At 48.9% G+C, this 18,451-nt stretch overlaps 1 protein-coding gene across 1 annotated transcript in view; it reads right to left on the bottom strand.

The window, feature by feature from the left end:
• Nucleotides 1-1,213: 1,213 nt before the first annotated feature.
• LOC144799878 (uncharacterized) overlaps nucleotides 1,214-18,451 on the bottom strand; it is a 334,394-nt gene continuing 317,156 nt past the window's right edge. The window contains exon 5 of the mRNA XM_078671483.1: nucleotides 1,214-1,959. Coding sequence (XP_078527609.1) covers nucleotides 1,214-1,959 — 746 coding nt within the window. The remainder of the gene's footprint in view (nucleotides 1,960-18,451) is intronic.

The following is an 18,451-nucleotide window of genomic DNA, read 5'->3' as shown; positions in this document are numbered from 1 at the left end:
GCTGAACCTATGTATCATTTTGCTCACTGCCTGTTGACTGCATGATTTTACAGTGCATTTTGTAGGGGTGGGCAAAAGATTCCACTCCACTGGCGAGTTTGCTGAATCTTCTCCAATCTGCAATCCGCTTGGGACAAGGAGTTCAGTGAAAACTCCGCCAACGCCGCGTTGGAGTGTTTTTTTTCTCACATGTGGCTCACCAACATTAAATTGATAAGTGAGAATTTGCGTCCCGTAGTGCAATTTCCTGCCACTAATAAGCCTCGTGGTGAGATTTTTCGACGCAGGCATTCCCGACATTTCGCATTGAGAAAGCTGGAGCAAGAACTGAAAATCTATGTGAGCAGGAGAAAGAAGCAGTACTGTCTGGCGTGCTGCGTGATGCAGTTTGCAAAGTCTTGCTGTCTTTTCTGTAACTTCATGAAATTCCACAGAGATCCTCCCACCTATACTATTTTGCTATAAAAGAGGCACATTTTGGTGGTGAGTCAGTCTGGCTTTCCCTTATTCTTAGAAAGCAGGTTCACACTGATTTATTGTATACTCTTGAACTAGAATAATTTAAAATTCCACTTGAGGGAGACCTCAAGTCTCATGCTGCATTTAATGCTAGCTGTTTCTGAGCCTTATTCTAATTACCTGAATATAATTTAATATACATTTTGCTTGATTTTGAGACAAACTATATTTTGCCTTCTGCCATGACTTTAAATCATGTAATAAACATTTAACGTTTCTAACTTACAGTCTGTCTCGTGAAAACGTATCTAATTGATTACGCAATGTGATTTGTTGGGAATCTTAATCTATTAAAGATGCAGATTTCCTCATACATTCTTCAGGACAACACCGCACCCATGTCTGTAGGCATTTTAAATTTAGATAATGTGACAGGATAGTGTCATCATAATTAATAAGAAAAGCTGGTTGTGTATATTGCAGTATGAAAGTCATGTCACATAGGTTCCAAGTTAAAGGCTATGCACACAAGGTTTCTGATGGTGCACAATATGTCCTCTCATATTGGCCCAAAGCCGATAAGGCCCAAACACGTAAGTGTGTGCATGTATGTCATATTGCACCTCCATCTCTACCCAGTAGAGCACCCAAAGACCCATCCCCATGGTCATTCAGCTATATTATTAATTGGCCTTCCCCACATAATGCTAGACTTCACTCTCAGAAATATTCCCTCTCCTTGGGTCTCACACCCTTACACCAGCTCCCATTCTTCATCACTCAGGAGATGAAGATTAATAGACTTATAATTAACTAGGTCGGCAGCACGAAATTTATCGGTAGCTTCACCAACCTGAAAGATCACTGGGGGTACAGGCTTGAACCTTGCCACCTCAGCTAGGAGATGGCAGTAGCCCTCTTGCAAGGAGTCCAGCTTCACAAAGTTCTTGGGTGGCTTGCCGGTGGCCAGGTAGCACTGGTACTCCTTGTCCACTTCAGCTGCCATGACCTCCTGCGATGGAAGGTGGCAAGACCCTGCCAGCACTGCCAGGCAGTATTGCACTTGGCAATCAAAGAGAATACATGGAAAATCACCTGTGCATAGGCCGATAAAGAACAGGTTGGGTAGCTCAGGGTGTATGAGGTGTTTGTAGAGTGGGGCAAGTGATACACCACCAGCCTGCAATCCTGTTTGATGCATGAGGAATGGGAAGCGGTAATTGTAACCCGTGCAGAAGATGAACGCGTCCGCTTGCTGCAGGGAGCCATCTTGGAAGTGGACAGAAATTGGGGAAAAACCCTGGACAGAAGGTGCTTGCCGAAGATTGGTGGGCAGAGGACACTCCAGGAGTGTTTTGCGGTGACTCAGGATCACTTGCTTGGCCACAGTGCAGATCTCCAGGGCAATATCAATACCAGAGGGTCCGGCGCCCAGGACAACTACGGTTTTGTCAGTGAACTGCTCGGGACAGCGGTAGGCATGGCTGTGAAGGATGAGACCTGGGAAGAGAATCACGCAGGATTAGTCAGGTATATGAACAAACAAGTACTAAATGCATCATATAATGCTGACAGATGATATTTACTTAAATTTTTTTACCTTTAACACCACAAAATGGCTAAAGTTGTTATATAACTCACTGCAGGGCAAAAGAGTCATGCAGAATAACATTTAATTGTGAATTGCAGAATGTGGCATACTTATAACTTCACAAAAGAGCAACGGGAAACAGATTTTCACTGATATGTGCACAGTTCAAGTTTTGCAAAAGGGCAACTGCAAACAGACTTTCACTAAAATGTGCAGACTCAAAGGGGCAGATTTACAAGCCCCTTGTGACACTTTTACGCCACCGTTGCTTCACTTTTGTGACGCACCATAGTCGTAAACAATGCGCCATATTGGAACACATTTACAACGTGATGAATCTAGGGAGATGCGTCACATTGTAAAGATCTGCGCTACATTATACCTGCATCAGGTATAACGTATGCAGTGTGGGCATTCCGACACAAAAAAAGCCTTGCATACCTGCATCACTTCTACGACCCCACTGCTTCAAAACCTTACGCTGCTTGAAGCAGGCATAAGGAGTGACACAGCATAATAGGAATAGCCATTCCTGCGCATTGCTGGAGTTGCGTCGTGCTTCCGACACAACTCCAGCAATGCGTTGCCTTTACACCTACAGATGCATCACGCATCTGTCAATCCTTGCACCACGGTGCGCTGCATTGTAAATGCGATGCATCCATGGTGGCGCAAGGTTTTTTTTGCATGACGCAAATGAACTGACACATATCTGCTAAAATGCAGAGATGTGTCAGTTCTTGTAAATCTGCCCCAAAGTATTGGCAGGTGAAATGTACTTAAATGTTAAAATCTGCACACTTCATCAAGGAGGATGGCTTACGCAACGTGAGGAGCTGCTGACCCACAACAAAAGTGGTGATCAGTTGGGTACAGTTTACCCCACACCCATGAGCACATGTGATACCATAGACTCTGACTTATGAAATCAGCAAGGACAGGGAAAAAGAAAGCTCTGGAGCCCTGGTGACATCGAAGACTCTGATCCCTCACAACAAGGACAGGAAACAAGGAAACACCAGAGAGACATCAGCTCAAGTCCACATTCTTTGACTTTCATGCCCGACATAAAATATGGTAATTCCCCACAAGATTGCTCATTTGTTAGCTTGGCGCTCACAAGGACCCAGACAAACTGCTGTCCTCCATAAATATGACTCTTATGGCAGCAATCAACACCCTTATCTAGCAATCAAGCTAACTAGAAATCCATATGGATATAGTTCAAACAATAGCTCTAGAAATTGTGACAACCTCGCCAAATTAGACAACATTGAAAAAGGGCTCAAGGTCAGGGAGTGCCATTGCACAGAAATTGTAGAGACATTAATGACACTCCCCAAAGTCCTGTCATCCATGATAAATGAGCTGTGGAACCTCACTTCCCCTGGCTAGGGAAACCTAAACAACGAGAATATAACACCAGATGCAAACTGGCAAGCATGCTTAGGAAATCACGCAGAATAACTAAAAGGGATCGGTTAAGAAAAGGACAAGAGGACTTGCCTCCCCCTCCACCGGTGTCAACTTCAACAAAACACACCCACAGGCAAAACAGACCCTGACTCTATAAGTTCAAACTTAATGAAAAAAGGCAAACCACATGATGACGCAATACAGAGGCAGCAAAAAGAAGAACCAGCAAAAGTGTCTTCAAAATTGGAATCAGCGAAAAAAATGTCTGGGGCAAAAAGTGTTATCAATGACACAGGAAACACCAAGTTCCGGTAAGCAAGGGATTACTACAAGTAAGTTGTCAGGACTCGAGAAAAAAAGATTTAAAAAACAACAGAAGTGTCAAGACTACACAAATCAATTGAAGCTGGGGACAACCCCGCTCGCTTCCGCAGACCTAATAGCAAAGCCAATTACGAATCAGGACGAGCCACAAACATGAAGTTATACCTGATTGTCACAAAGATGCATAAGTAAAGTAAACTTTTTGGAGAAGGGAATACAACGGGTACCGCCACTTTCACACACTAGCCTTAACATCAGGGGTAAACCCAATGGGGCCAAAGCTGGTCTGGAACCCAAACAACTTTTCACATGGGTAGGAAAAAGGAGACCGAGAGGCCCTGTACAGTCCCCAGGAAGAGGCAGCTAAGGGTGCTCCACAGACAACAACAGAAACTCGATTGAGAAGCACCGCCCGGAATCACCTAAGGAGAAACTCGATGTAGGAAAAATACACTCACAGACTGCGAGAGTAAAATACACGTAGGGCCATATCAACAAGGCAGCGTTAAAAAATTATCACCGATTTTGCAGCCATTTTCGGCCGAAAAGCGGCGATAACTTTAACGTCCTATTAGAAAGGACACGCTAACGCGTGAATCCATGCTTCTTCACACATTCCCTCAGCGCCCAGCTTTGCATCTCTAATGAGGTGCAAAGTGGGCGTTTCTCCCCAGGATAATGGGAGAAATGTCGCTAAGCGACATTTCCCCTATTATCAAGCATCACACAAAGCAGCATACGACAGGAGAAGTAGCGATAAAATCTGTTATCGCTACTTTCCTAAAGCCTGCTTTGAAACTGACTCAGCCATGATATCCTTTGGAAGGTGAATATCATGGCTAAGTATGTGTAGCCCTATCAGCAAGCTATGTCCTAAAGTTGTGCGATTATCGCTGGATTTCCAGCGATAATCACACAGTTAGGCAGCTTGCGTTCTGAATTTGATCACTGTGGAGATAAGCGTTGCTAATAGCACGCTATCTCTGCGATAAAATTCAGAGTTGGGTGGCGATAGTTATCCTAGTGCACTTAGCGATAATTATCGCTCCCTCTTGATGATATGCCCCCAAATTCCGCCCAGTAAAGCAATACATGTAAGACCATTTTTCAACCGTTATATAAATCAAAGGGTAGGCATGACTCACTCAACCAGGCAAACCTACTGAGGCTCTCTAAACATACACCTTCATTGACAGAAATAACAAGTGTAGAGATGGTCAGAGTACAATTTATTAAGTATGGGTGAAATTTGCGAATTCGCGCGAAATCGAATTTGCGATCCGCATAATCCGCAAATTTGTGCAAATTTGCGGATTTTTTTTGCGTGTTCGCAGGGTTTTTTGCGTATTTGCGGGCCGCTTGCAGCGCACCGACCACGAAGTTACCCATACGGTCATACATGGGCGCGGCCATCTTGGGCGCGTTGCGTATTTCTGTTTCCGGGCGCTATTGGCAAGTTCGCGTTGTGTGTGGCGCGCTATTACGAGTTCGCGTGTGTTTTTGCGTGCTCGCGGGGGAAATATCATGCAAACTTACCCACGCGTTCCTCAATGGGCGCGGCCATCTTGTTTTTCATTCATTGCTATGGTTCTGGGCATGGTTTTTCTATCCTCTTTCAATCTTTGCAATCCTTTGTTTCTTTGAACTTTTTTTGCTCTTTTTTGCTCATTATCTATCTCTCTATTTGTCTAGATCTATATTTTGTGTTTTTTTCAACTTTTTGTTACTTTAATAACTACTTTTTTTGTTTAGCTCTCTCTTTTATTATATTTCTTTCTTTCCCCCTATTCTTTTCTTCTTTCGCCCAGGACCATGGCAAAGGGAGCTGGGAACAGCAAGTGGAAGGGTCCCGCACCCCGTACCTGGCTCCCATGCGGGCGATTGAGGGGGGAGGATGTAGTGGCCAGGGAGGTTTTTACCACGGTGGAGGTGGCCGCTCTTATATTTTTTGTTCTGCGCCATCTCCCTAAGACCGTGGCAGCAGGGGGCAGGCCCGGTCAAGGGTATGGCCTCCGGGAGCGTCGCCAGCGGTGGAATAAGGTGTGCCGGGCCATGCGGAGGGAGTCGGGGGTCCGGCGCACCTATGACCAAGCGACGCACCGGTGGGCCGACGTCCTCGACCGGGAGCAGGATCTGCTCCACCTGCTAGGTGTGGAAAACCCTGGCCTTGGTGAGTAGGTATTTAATAACTACTTTGTATTCTTCTGCTCTGTGTTATATTTCTAATATATGTTTTTATCGAAGAGCAAGAATGCTGACTATTCGATTACATTGCAGGTAAAATAATGTTTAAATAGCTTCTGTGATTGCAGGTGCTCACCTCCTCAGTGGCGTTGCTACTATGTCTACTTGTTTGCAACTTTGTACTCATTTTGCCTGAATATGTATGAGTGTAGTTTTACAGAACTGCGTAATGCTAGAGAGAATAGAGACTCAAGTCTAGTCCTTCCTTTGTACTCCTGCTGCCACTAAGAAGAAGAGATAGTGATGGATTGATAGATTGAGTATATTATGACTTGTTATTAGTAGTAGGACATTTTTTAGTACTCTGCAATCATGATGACGGACTGTGTCTGTCACATCGTGTGCTGCTGAGTGCTGGCAGTCATAGTGGAACCTTTTTTGTTGTTGGTTTAGTTAGTGATTTACATAACTTTCCAAGTAGACGGTCTGCGAATCCAGGAATACTGTACAAGTATCCTCCTAGTTGACCAGATCAGATAGGTCAATACATGTAGTGCAATTGTTGCTAATTTGTTTCCCGAGATAATTTTAGATTGTGGTCAAAGAAATCAAATATTTCCAAAAAACAATCATCCATGTTTGTGTTTATTTCATGATCATCAGCACCTCCCAGGGGCAAGGCAGCAACATCCCAGACTCCGGCGGAACAGAGTGGGAAGAAACGGTCCTCTGCAGGCTCTTCTGCTGGCCCCAGTAAGTTGTTCTGTTGTTAATATAATTATACTTCCCTAACTTTTACAGCTCCTATTCATTCCAAACTGTATCCTAATTCTATTTTTTACAAAATAGTCTTTGATCTTCTTGTAGACGGTTTCTACTTTCTTATCCTGCCTCTCTACCATCACTCTCTGTGCTACTACTATTTACTATTATTTATGAGTCGGTCTGTGTAGGTAGCTAAGCTTGCCCAGTTGGCAAACGGTGTTAAACAAAACTCTGATCCAGCAAAAGCTCTAGAGGCACTCAGTGCAGTCCTCTGGGTTGGTTGCCCTTGCTGTCTATTCCACTCTTCCTAATGTTAGTGCTTTGACAATTTCCAGCACCAAAATGTCAATGTCCACCAAGAATAAGCTAGTAGTTGGCTTTTTGATTTGATAGTAGCACATACCATACCGCTAGTGTTTCAGGGACTATTCTACACATACAGAAGTAGGGACAAGAGAAATAGGACATTGTTGATGATAGGTGCAGTTCGACTTTCCACATACCTCAGTCAGAAGTAACTGTGCGGGACTCGGGAGCCCTCACCTTGTTGGAACTTCAAGTCCTCCTGGTGGTGGTGAGGAGTAGTTGGTTCTGTCTGTAATTATAAAAATGTTGCACGTTAAAGAGCAAGCATTCAACAGTTGTGCCAAAAAGAGTTGCATGTTATGGCTAAGCATATTAGTTAACACCCTCCCCAAAACCGTGACTTCTTTTCAGTCCCAATAATAAAAAATTGTTTAACATTTTCTCTTCCATTACGAGAAGAAGTAGGGGGTGGTGTATGGCATCTAAAAATATGACATGTTTTTCTAGGCGTCACAACATCGGATGCAGCACTTGCCACCACCAGTGCCGGGGCCAGCAGCGTGGAGGGGTCCACTCAAGCGGCGGATGCGGCGGCGCCACCAGGAGGAGCTGAGGGGGATGGCTCAGCAGCGGCGGACGGTGGTAAGTTATTATTATACTCCTTACTTATTGACATTCTAGAGTAGGCTCGCAAAGGAGTGTATGATGTACTGTACAGTAGACAGTACACTACTACAAGTACACTGTACTGTTAAAAACAGTTACTGATTTAGAACAAAAAAATTTTAGCCAATCACGGAGAAGACAGTCACCCTTTACTTAGCAATAGCATTAGCGGTTGCAGTTCTCGAGTAAGCAATGGCCCCCTCTATTTGACTTAAAATCAGCTGGGAAACTTTTATCATGAAGCCAAGTCATATCAGATGAACTTGAGGGATGTGATGAATGAAAAGGGAAAGAACTTAGGGTCAATGGAAGGACGACCGAGTCGTAACATATATGACTAAAGAATGATACGTGTTTTTGAATGCAGGCAGAGGTGGCTGATAGGAAGGAATCAGATGCATGGCTGCTTGAAGCAAGGATGGTTGGAGGAGAAAGAAAAAATGACTGCCTGTGTGGGCCAATCAGAAAATTCATGTGTGGTGTGCATTGCAATATATCATTTTGGTGAAACTCAAATGCAAGTCAAGACGGTGGTTCACCAAATAAAATGAAAAGGGTGTTATTTGGTTGTTGAGAAAAAGTAAAGTTGTTACAGTTGAGACATTAAGAAGAATGATAGACGTTTACTTTGGAAGCCTGGATGGCATCTTCTTCCTCATACATAGCAGAGGTGTATGTAGAGCAGACGCTCAGTGCATGAAGAGTGTTACTTTGTTCGAACAGCATGTCCGTGCCAGAGTAGCACAGCAGAGGAAATCCAAATACTACAAGTTGTGATTGTTCAGAAACTCTCCCTTGCCTAAAGTAACAGTACAGTAGTTTTCTTTGCAAGCACAGCATATATTGTGTATGTATTGGACAATTATATCAAGTCAAGTCCCTTCCTCTGGCAATTATGGTTACCACACTCACTCCCTATGTTTATAATTTTCTTTCTGCTGTGTTAATCATGGGTGGACTATCGCTGTTGTTCACTCAATCTATCACAACAAAGCACCTAAAGTCATCCATCATATAAGCAAAGAGATCATGCGATCGGCTGGATACATGATCGGAAATGAATAATCTTCATTTTCCTTTTGTAGTACTGAAGGCCCAGGGGGGGGGCAGTGTGAAATATAAATTACATTGAGCAGTAGCCTTTGATGTAACCGAGTATGGCCAGTGCCACCCCGATACAAAAGTAAGAGCTTCCCTATCCCCACCTGCATGTACTGCTTAAAATAATGTATGCAAGTCTGCGTCATCATGGCTTGTGTCTCTTTTTCTTGGGTGCAAGCTGACTGAGCAGGCATTATGCCGGATACCACAAGTTCACGTACAAGTAATTTCTTTCGCAAAACTAGAGAAAAAAAGAAGAATACTGGTGTACTTTCTGACTCTCTGACTATGTATTGAGTCCATAGTGCTGCCTGGTAGTAGAATTCCTGAAACTCCCACTGTTACAGGCCTACAAAGACGGCGGAAAGATACATGCCAAAATATTATACTGTGCTTGCAAATTGCTAGTGTTACTGTGAGACAACTTTCTGTTGAATTAGTTTGTGTTATTGTTAAAGAGTATTGGTTACATTATTTTTCTTTCTTTCTTCATATAGATGCTCCCAAAAAGCTCACCAGAAGGGAGATGGCTGTCGGGGCCAGGGCCCGGAAGCTGGAGGCCATTCGGGTGTAATATTGCTGGCTGTGGGCTCGGGAACAGGAGGAGGGGCGTCAACAACCTCCTCCAGCACTGCCCCCGTGTCCACCAGCCAGCAGCCTCCAGCACGGCGCCATGCTCTGACAGCCCCCTGCCGCCGCTCAGCTGCAAGAACACCAGCAGCTGGCCCCCCCAGAGCCTGGAAGGCTCGCATGTGCCACCTAAGCCCAAGAGTGGACTACCTGGAGCGGAAGGTGGACAACCTTGAAAAACAGCAAGGAGCGGCGGGACCGCTTGTCCAGACACCGCCGGAAGTGACTGTGTCCCTTGCCCCTTTTTTAAAGACTGTTGGGGGGGGTGGGACTCTGGAGTTGGGGATTATTTGGGACTAGTGGACTATTTGAAATGGACAATTGTTTGGGTTAGGGAGGAGTGGGACAAGTTTATTTTTGTTAGGGGAAATATATCATTATTCATTTTACATACTTCAATATAGTGTATGTGTTGATCTTATTTTGTGGGGTGGTGGGCGGGGGTTACAGCACTAATTGGTTTCCTCAAACTTACCAGCATGATTTATCTAAAATGTCCAAAAATGTTCAAAAGTGCCACTAACTGAGTCAGTGAATTCAATTGGCCTACTATGACTTTACTAGTACTACTGTCAATCTCTCCTCTGAGTCCTAGCCCATTATTCTACATCCCCAAAATGCTTATCTAACCTGTGATTCATGTTTGAGAATAGAGCTAGGCACAGCGCTGGCTGCATAGCAAATGGCGATTACGCCATCCCGGACCGAAATTCCGTTGTTGTGGTGTTAGTAGGAGTGGTACCACACTAGCAGTAGCAGCATATGAAAAACAAAGTAAAAAACATGAGACATTGAGTGGCCTGAGAGGAGTATTAGGAGGAACAGTAGCCTAAGCAATGCTGAAGATAAGTATGGGGAAAAAAGAATTGCATGGATGATTATGGCTACAACAAGAACAGTGACACAGAAACGTAACAACAAGTCTTCTTGACGTGTAGGAGGATGATGTTGACGATGGATCTAATCAATGGTGGGCCTGAAATTCAGAATTTATTTTAAAATACTCATTGTTGTTTTTTTAACCAGCATTACAATACCCTAGGATTCATCTAGCTGCCTTAAAATTGTTTGAGGAGGTTGCTTGCACCTTATCCTCCCCAGCAAGTGTGTGGAATTATTGTTGTAATTTACTCACACCTCAATGAAAACCACACAGCCCGGGGGAAGAGGGTTAAGGTTTGAAACTTGGATAGGAATGGGGTTTGTGGGGAAAGTTTTGTGGAGAGAGGAAAAAAAACACAGCATGGACAAACAACAAATGAAGATAAACAAATCTTTGGCTACGAAGCTATCCATAAATCTTTTAAGGGACATAAAGGAAGTGCATGCACTACTGCATGCATGAAGTTGTTTGCTAAATGGATAAGTTACTGAAAAGTAAATAGTACTTTCTACAATGTACTAACTATGAAGAAACAATGTGACAGTACAGGGCTGCAGTAATTACACAATTTCACTTGCCTATCTGCCCTCAGATAGAAGAATCACTTAGTACATTAAATTAGTTTAAAAAATAGCAAAGAATGGGCGTGGCTACGATGGCGGCCTGAACGGATGTGCTTTGTGTGGCTCCCCAGCCCTGTACCCCATAGCACATCGTAAGTTGCTGCAATTCCCCCAAAAACTGCTCGTGCTTTCATTGCTGGGTTGTACCCCATTGCGACACGCTCATGGCCGCGTTTCAGCTAAGCGGCGAATACCTACACCCCACTGCGACCACCGCCTGGGAGTTCAGCGCTATGGCGGCGCGAAGCTGAAGCTACCCGGCGGAGCCTGCGACGGAGGAGCAGGCCGCGGACCTGCGACACTGACCTGCCAGAGGCGGTGAGAGGTGGCCGAACCCCTGCGGTGGTGGGGCGATCGGCGCTGGGCGATCTGTGAATCCGGGGACCGCGCGTGGCTCCAGCGGGTCCCCGCTACTTTAGGCCCCGGCTTCGGGCCTGGACTGAGTGCGGACGAGACCCCTTCCTGCGGAGGCGGGTCTGAGCGGAGCTGCCGCACCTCATCTCTCGAGCGCCCACGGCCCACTAACTGCTCCGACCCTTCTATCTGTGGCTGCGCACCAACGAAGGAGTCTGTTCCAGGGCCGGAAAGCCGCCCGCCGCTGCCGGCTCTCCCGCTGGGTCGGCGCCATAATCGAGGCCCCGGCGCCGGGCCTGATTCTGCGGCGGCGGGCCACAGCAGACCGAGAGGTTCCAGGCGACTCCTGCAAGCACTGACAGGCCTGCCTGGGCGGCGTTTGCGCCCGAGGTCTCCCACGCCACCTTACATGCCCACCACCTCCAGCTTGCATCGAACTTGGAGCCACGTGTGCCCGTTGCTGGGGTTCGCGCCTACTGAGATCCTGCTCTGCCATTGATGCCCCCTGGCTCTGATCGGCGAGGATACACCCACGTGCGCCCCGGCGCTGCCCTGCCCGGCCGCGACGCATAAGGTGGTGGCGTCTACCCTCGGGGGCTTTGGATGGCCCGACTGTGACCCTGAGAGCGACGCGAGGTGAGCGGTCGACCTGCTACCAGACTCCCCGGCTTTGGGCCTGCTTATAAGCGACTGGGGGGGACTGGCGTCCTTGGCGCCCGTGGGTGCTGCATTGCGCTGAGCATCCCCGCTGACGGTGCCCCCCGCCTCCGGACAGACATATGTGCCCCACCATCCGAGGACTGGCACTACCCACTCTGGTCCTGCTGTGCTAGCGGCGGGGGCCCGGCCCTGACGCCCGAGGAAGCCTGCACGTCTCCTCCAGAACGCCAACCCCGGGTGCCCTGCAAGAACTCCCCCACGGACATCACACCAGACCTCGACCTACTACCTGAAGACTTCTAGGCACCCCGCTAACGGAGAGCTGCTACCCACCCCCAGCGCTTTCCATACGACGGCACTGGAGGACCCGCCGGACCCGACAGACTCTGCACCTCATATCGACGGAGCGCCATCTACGTCCCTATTGCTCTCTCGGACCGGATCTCCGGGGGCCCCTGCTTCGACGACATGGCTCACTCCAGTCGCAAAGGGACTCGGAGCATCGTGGATCTTCTACACAAAAACGCACCGAAAGGGGAAAAGGCCCAGTCAGGGGTGTCCCCGAAGCCTCCGGCAAGCCCCCAGGGACAAGAGGATGAAACCGCCCCCATCACCAAGGCCTTCCTAGCCTCCCTCTTCAACACTCTGAGGGAGGACTTTTAAACCCTGAAACAGGAACTGGCAGGGGAACAGCGGGAACTACGTCGAGACCTGGACAGCCTGGGCGAGCGAGTAGCGTCGGTGGAGGAGGCTGACCAGTCCCGCAGCATGGAGGTGTAGAGGCTGCAGCAGGAGATTCTTCGGCTTCATGACCAACAAGTGGACTTACAAGCGCACTCAGAAGACCTTGAGAACCGTTCCCGGCGGAACAACATACGGGTCCGTGGAGTCCCGTTGAAATCTGAGAAGAACAATCTGGTTGAGTATTTGCAAGATCTGTTCCGGGAGATCCTAGGTGAGGCTAAGGAATTTGTGATACGCATCGACAGAGCACATAGAGTTGGCCTGGCGCGAAGAGCGCCAGCTCCACCACCGGACATATTGGCCTTCCTCCCGGACTTTCCCCTAAAAGAACGCATTCTACGAGAGGCCCGAAGGAAACAGCCTATCCTTTTCCGGGACGAACCCGTAGCTCTTTTCCAAGACCTCTCTGCCATTACTCTGCAGAAACGTAAATCCTTCCGGATAGCAACGAACTTTTTGAGAGACAATGGTATACCCTCCTCCTGGGGTCACCCGTTTCGCCTGATCTTTAAATGGAAAGGCTCGCTTCATCAACTCAAGTCCCTCCGCGACACTTGTGCTCTACTGAACATTGAAATGCCGGAAGGGCCCGGATCTAGAGACACATCCCCAAACAGATCGCAAGATGACCCCTCACGGCGAACAGGAGACGGCTGGCAGACAGTGCGACGGAGGGGATCCCCGAGATCCGTCCCAAAACCGGACCCGGCCACAGTCGCTCTAGAACGAGAGGCAGCTGTGCAAGAAGTGGCGGACAACACTGCAACCGATCTGTAAGGCAATGATATCCTGGGGGTTTTCTTTCACATTGTAATTACTTGGGACAACGGGTCGGGGGGCCGCCAATTCGGCCGCTACCATGGTACCCTTTCCACTGACTTTCTACGGACCTGTGTCATACACGAATAGGCCCGAGACTATGAATAGTTCTAGTTTTGGGGTTTGTTCTGGGGAGGTTGGGGGGGTGGACGAGGGGGTGGAGGGGGGCTATGTTGGGACTGGGGAGGTTCACTCTGTTGGGGTTGGGGAGGTTCCTCGGGGATGGTTGGGAAGGGGGGACGGGGGGGGAACAGTGTTGCAGGTAGGGCGGGGAGGGGAATGAGGGCGGGGACCAGTATGCCAAGGGACTTCTACAGGTTTCAGGTGTTAACTATAGCTTACTGTACGCAACAGCGACCTACGCTGCTGAACTCAGATATCTTGGTATTCTCCCATGATGACTGATACACTCAAGATATTGTCTCTCAATGTAAAAGGCCTCAATAATCCGATCAAAAGAAGGGCTGTCATCTCCTATCTGGAGCACTCAGAGGCTGACATCTGCTTATTGCAGGAAACCCACCTCCTAACTAAAGATTGGCACAGGATGCACTCCCGGGCGTTTCCTCAGCAATACTTCTCTTCTCTTCCATCTAAGAAAGCAGGGGTGGCCATTCTCGTGTCCCGGCGTTTCCGTGGCCGGGTGTGGGCCAAAGTAGGTGAAATTAAAGGACGCCTCCTGGCCTACACCTTCCTTGTAGGGAATAGAACACTGACGGTCAGCTCCATCTACGCTCCCAACACAGCTCAGGAACCATTCCTGAAAACTGCACTCTCCTAAACACTACAGTCACCTCACTCTCAGCTGCTCATTGGGGGGGGACCTCAATTTAGTCATGGACACGAATAAGGATAGGTCTGGGCACCGCTATGGGGACACTGGCGCGCTATCAGAGGCGGGCGGGTCCTGGCTGCAGGAGAGGGGTCTTCTAGATCTCTGGAGGACGGCGCACCCCAACACAGCACGCTTCACCTTCTATTCCCATGTACACCACACATACGCACGCCTAGATCACTTCTTGGGCTCTTCAGAACTGGTTCCTCACGTCACTGAGGTTTCCATTGTCCCAGCGGCCCTCTCAGACCATGATGCGGTGGAACTGACACTCAGCATGCCCAAGACACCACGCACCCCTGGTTCATGGAGGCTCAACGAACCCCTTTTGCAGAGGCCGGCTGTTATTAAACAAATTCATAAATGCATTTAGGACTACCTTGCCACTAATGATACCTCCGCTGTATCGGTGTTGACCCTTTGGGGAGCCTTAAAAGCCGTAATCAGGGGGGAACTGATCGCCATCGCGGCCGCTGACGCCAAGATCCGCAAAGACAAGAGGGCTGACCTCACAGCACAAGTAGCTGAACTAGAAAGGGTTCACAGTCGCACCTGCGCTCCGAGGATTTGGCGTCAGCTGAAAGCCGCTAGGGCTCAACTGGCCAGCCTCGATACTGACAGAGCGGAATTTGCCGCCCTTCGTCTCCGCCATACGTACTACGTAGGAGGCAACCGCACCGGGCGCCTTCTGGCCAGCGCCCTAAAAGCCAAGACTCAGCGCTCAAAAATCACCACTCTCCTGGATGACTCCGGTGAGACCCTTACCGGAGACGCGCAGGTCGCTGCCGCCTTCCGCTCCTTTTACGCCACCCTGTATAGCGAGGATAAAGTATCGCCAGCTGCCGTCGACGCGTATTTGCAATCGGCGGAAATCACACCGCTGTGTCCAGCGAACGCAGAGGCCTTGGATGCTCCTATCCGCCCTGACGAAGTCCTAGACGCCATCTCACGCCTCCGCCCGCTCAAATCGCCAGGACCTGATGGCTTTTCATCAGGCTTCTACAAACTCTTCGGCCAGGTACTAGCTCCAATACTTGCGAGGTTGTTTAATTCTTTCGAGGGCCCGAGCTCCATACCACCGGACATGCTGGCGGCTGACATAGTGGTGCTGCCCAAGCCGGGCAAACCCCCGACACATTGTTCTGCGTTCCGCCCCATCTCCCTACTTAATTTAGATTTGAAACTATTCACGGGGGTATTAGCGGCCCGTTTGGGCCCTTGCCTACCGGGTATCCTCGAACCGGATCAATCGGGCTTTGTCCCAAACCGCCAATGCAGCGATAATACTAAACGGCTACTGCACCTCGTGTATAAAACTCACTTTCAAAACTCGGACTCGGTGCTGCTGGCTATCGATGCGGAGAAGGCATTCAACCGAGTCGATTGGACCTACTTGCAGAAGGTCCTGCAACGGTACCAGCTGGGCGACCGCTTTCAACCCTGGATTTCAAGCTGCTACCACCACCCTATGGCCCGGGTCAGATTGGGCGGCCTTAAATCCGACCCCTTCGAGATACAACGAGGCACGCGTCAGGGGTGCCCTCTTTCGCCCCTTCTGTTCGCCTTGTACGTGGAACCCCTGGCGCAGAAAATCCGAGACAATCCTCGCATTAGCGGAGTCTCCTTCGGCCATGAACCTCACATAGTGGGGCTTTATGCCGATGATATCATCGCTGCCCTAGACCAACCGTCCCGCTCTATACCTGCTTTCCTGGAGGAACTGGAGAGCTTTGGAACGGTGTCGGGCTTCAAAATCAACCGGGGGAAATCCCTGATTTTACCCCTGGGCAGCAATGCCCACCCTCACACCCCAACGCCTGACTTTGGTTGCGACTTACAAACTTCTACGCAGCTCCCATACCTGGGGATCACTCTTACTTCCTCCACAGACTCTATGGTGACCCTTAACTATAAAACACTTGCTTCCCAAATCCGAACCGACCTCACGCGATGGTGAAACAACCCCTCTCCTTGCTAAGCCGCATAGCAGCAGTAAAAATGTCAGCCTTACCTAAGATCTTGTATATCTTCCAGACCCTCCCAGTACTGCCGCCGCCGGGCGTGCTTGCTGATCTTCAAACCGCTCTCCATCAGTTCATCTGGGAAAAGAAACGCGCAAGGCTGCATAAGCAGGTGGCGCACAGAGGTGTTGATGAGGGGGGCCTCGGGATCCCTAATCTCCAGCAATGTTTTCAAGCCTCACAACTCCGCTACTTGGTGGAGTGGTACAGACCTGAGTCCGTAAAGAGATGGCTATTGCAGGATAGGGCGATGGCTCAGACATCACTGTGGAAGATCCCATTCCTTGCCCGCCAGCATAGACCACGATACCTCCTCCGCTCCCCCATCACACGCACCATCATGAAGACCTGGGACATGGTGGCGGTCAAGAGAGGCCTGACGACTTTCCCCTCCCCGCTCACTCCGCTCTTCGACAATCCGGAATTTCCGCCGGGCACTGATCCTCGTGCCTTTCCACAATGGCGTGGTACGGACTGCCGTTCGGCCGGCCATCTCTTTGACTTGGAGGGTTTTTTCCCCCTCGCCGATATCACGCGAGGCTACGGAGTAACCAAACCCCACATGTTCCAATACTTCCAACTCCGCCACTGGCTCTTGAACCCGGATTGTGCTCCCCTAGTTGCTCGGCAAATGACACCATTCGAGAAATGGCTGGTGACGAAAGACTCGGATAGGCACCTTATTTCAGACCTTTACAAGATGTTATCCCCCGTGGCTGGCCCAGGTAAGACAGCGGGACAGAAACGCTGGGAATCAGAACTCGGCAGGACATTATCACCCAAGGAGTGGGGGTCTGTACACTACAGAGCTGCACACACCACTCGTAATACTAGTGCCAGGGAATCGGCGGTGAAACTGGCCATCTACTGGCATCTTACCCCGGCAAGACTCAATCAAAGCAATCCTCTTCGAAGCGCGCTGTGTTGGAGGGGCTGCGGTGAAAAGGGCACTCTGACCCACCTTCTGTGGGACTGCCGCGCTCTGCAAGGGTACTGGAAAGCGGTTTTAGATGATATCGACTCCACATTTGAAACTGAAATCCCGCGCTTTCCTGCATACACAATCCTAGGGTTGCCCAACGCACTCACATTTCCCCTGAGGTCTCCTCGTGGAAAACAGATGGGCATTGCCGTGCAGGCTGCGTCACACCACGTCCTGTCACTCTGGGGATCCACCACCATACCCACCCACACTGGCTGGCTGCATAAACTGTGGTTCACGTTGGGCATGGAACGTATCCAGGCCACGCTCACACACACGGCTGGCTCATTTCAGAAGGTCTGGCAACCGCTCCTGTCCCTCTTGTCCAGAGAATTTCACAAAATCACATGCCCGAACTATCTCCGCATTCTGCGGCTCACGGAACCACCACGAGATCCCCACGAACTTGAACACCTTGACACACACCACTCTGAACGTGCTATGACAGAGGCTCCGGACGAATGGCATACTGGTCGGGGCGGGGGGAGGGGGGCAATGTTGGATAAAGGGTGGGGGGCTGTGTTCTTCTTATTGTTCTGTTCGGTTGACTCTCTTACATGGCGCTTTCACCAAAGTGTCGGCAGAGCATTTCTATGTGGGCATGGTTTATCTGCTTCCTTGAAGACTCTTAGAGAAGACGTGCCTGTCTGTCTGTCTCGCTATATATGCCTACTGCATACCTACTGTTTTGCATTGCCTGTCATTCTTGCCCTTAAAGCCAATAAAACAAATTTGAAATTAAAAAATAGCAAAGAAAAAAGTATACAATGGCTGGAGGGATGAATTGAAGCAGAGAGCAAACAAATGCACAGAGTCACACTCATAGAAGTTCACAGCAATAACATTACTTAAAAGATAAGTAGAAATTAAGATGGATACTGTAACTATTTGTTGTTGTAGTTGTCCTGTTGAATTTGGGAAGTTGCATGCATCCAGCCATTCCTCTTTTTCGCGGTACTCCTCCATTCCATCTGACGCTCCGTCGATCAATGTTGGGGACCATAAGACACCTTGTCCACTGCCTGCCTGGCGGATGCTGAATTGCGGCTCACTAATGGTAAGCCTGAGTTCATTTTTTTCCCATTGCA

Source organism: Lissotriton helveticus, chromosome 12, assembly GCF_964261635.1.
Source record: "Lissotriton helveticus chromosome 12, aLisHel1.1, whole genome shotgun sequence".
In the NCBI taxonomy this organism is placed as follows: domain Eukaryota; kingdom Metazoa; phylum Chordata; class Amphibia; order Caudata; family Salamandridae; genus Lissotriton; species Lissotriton helveticus.
Note: the sequence above shows the minus strand (reverse complement) of the source record. Positions and strands in the feature narration are given on the sequence as shown.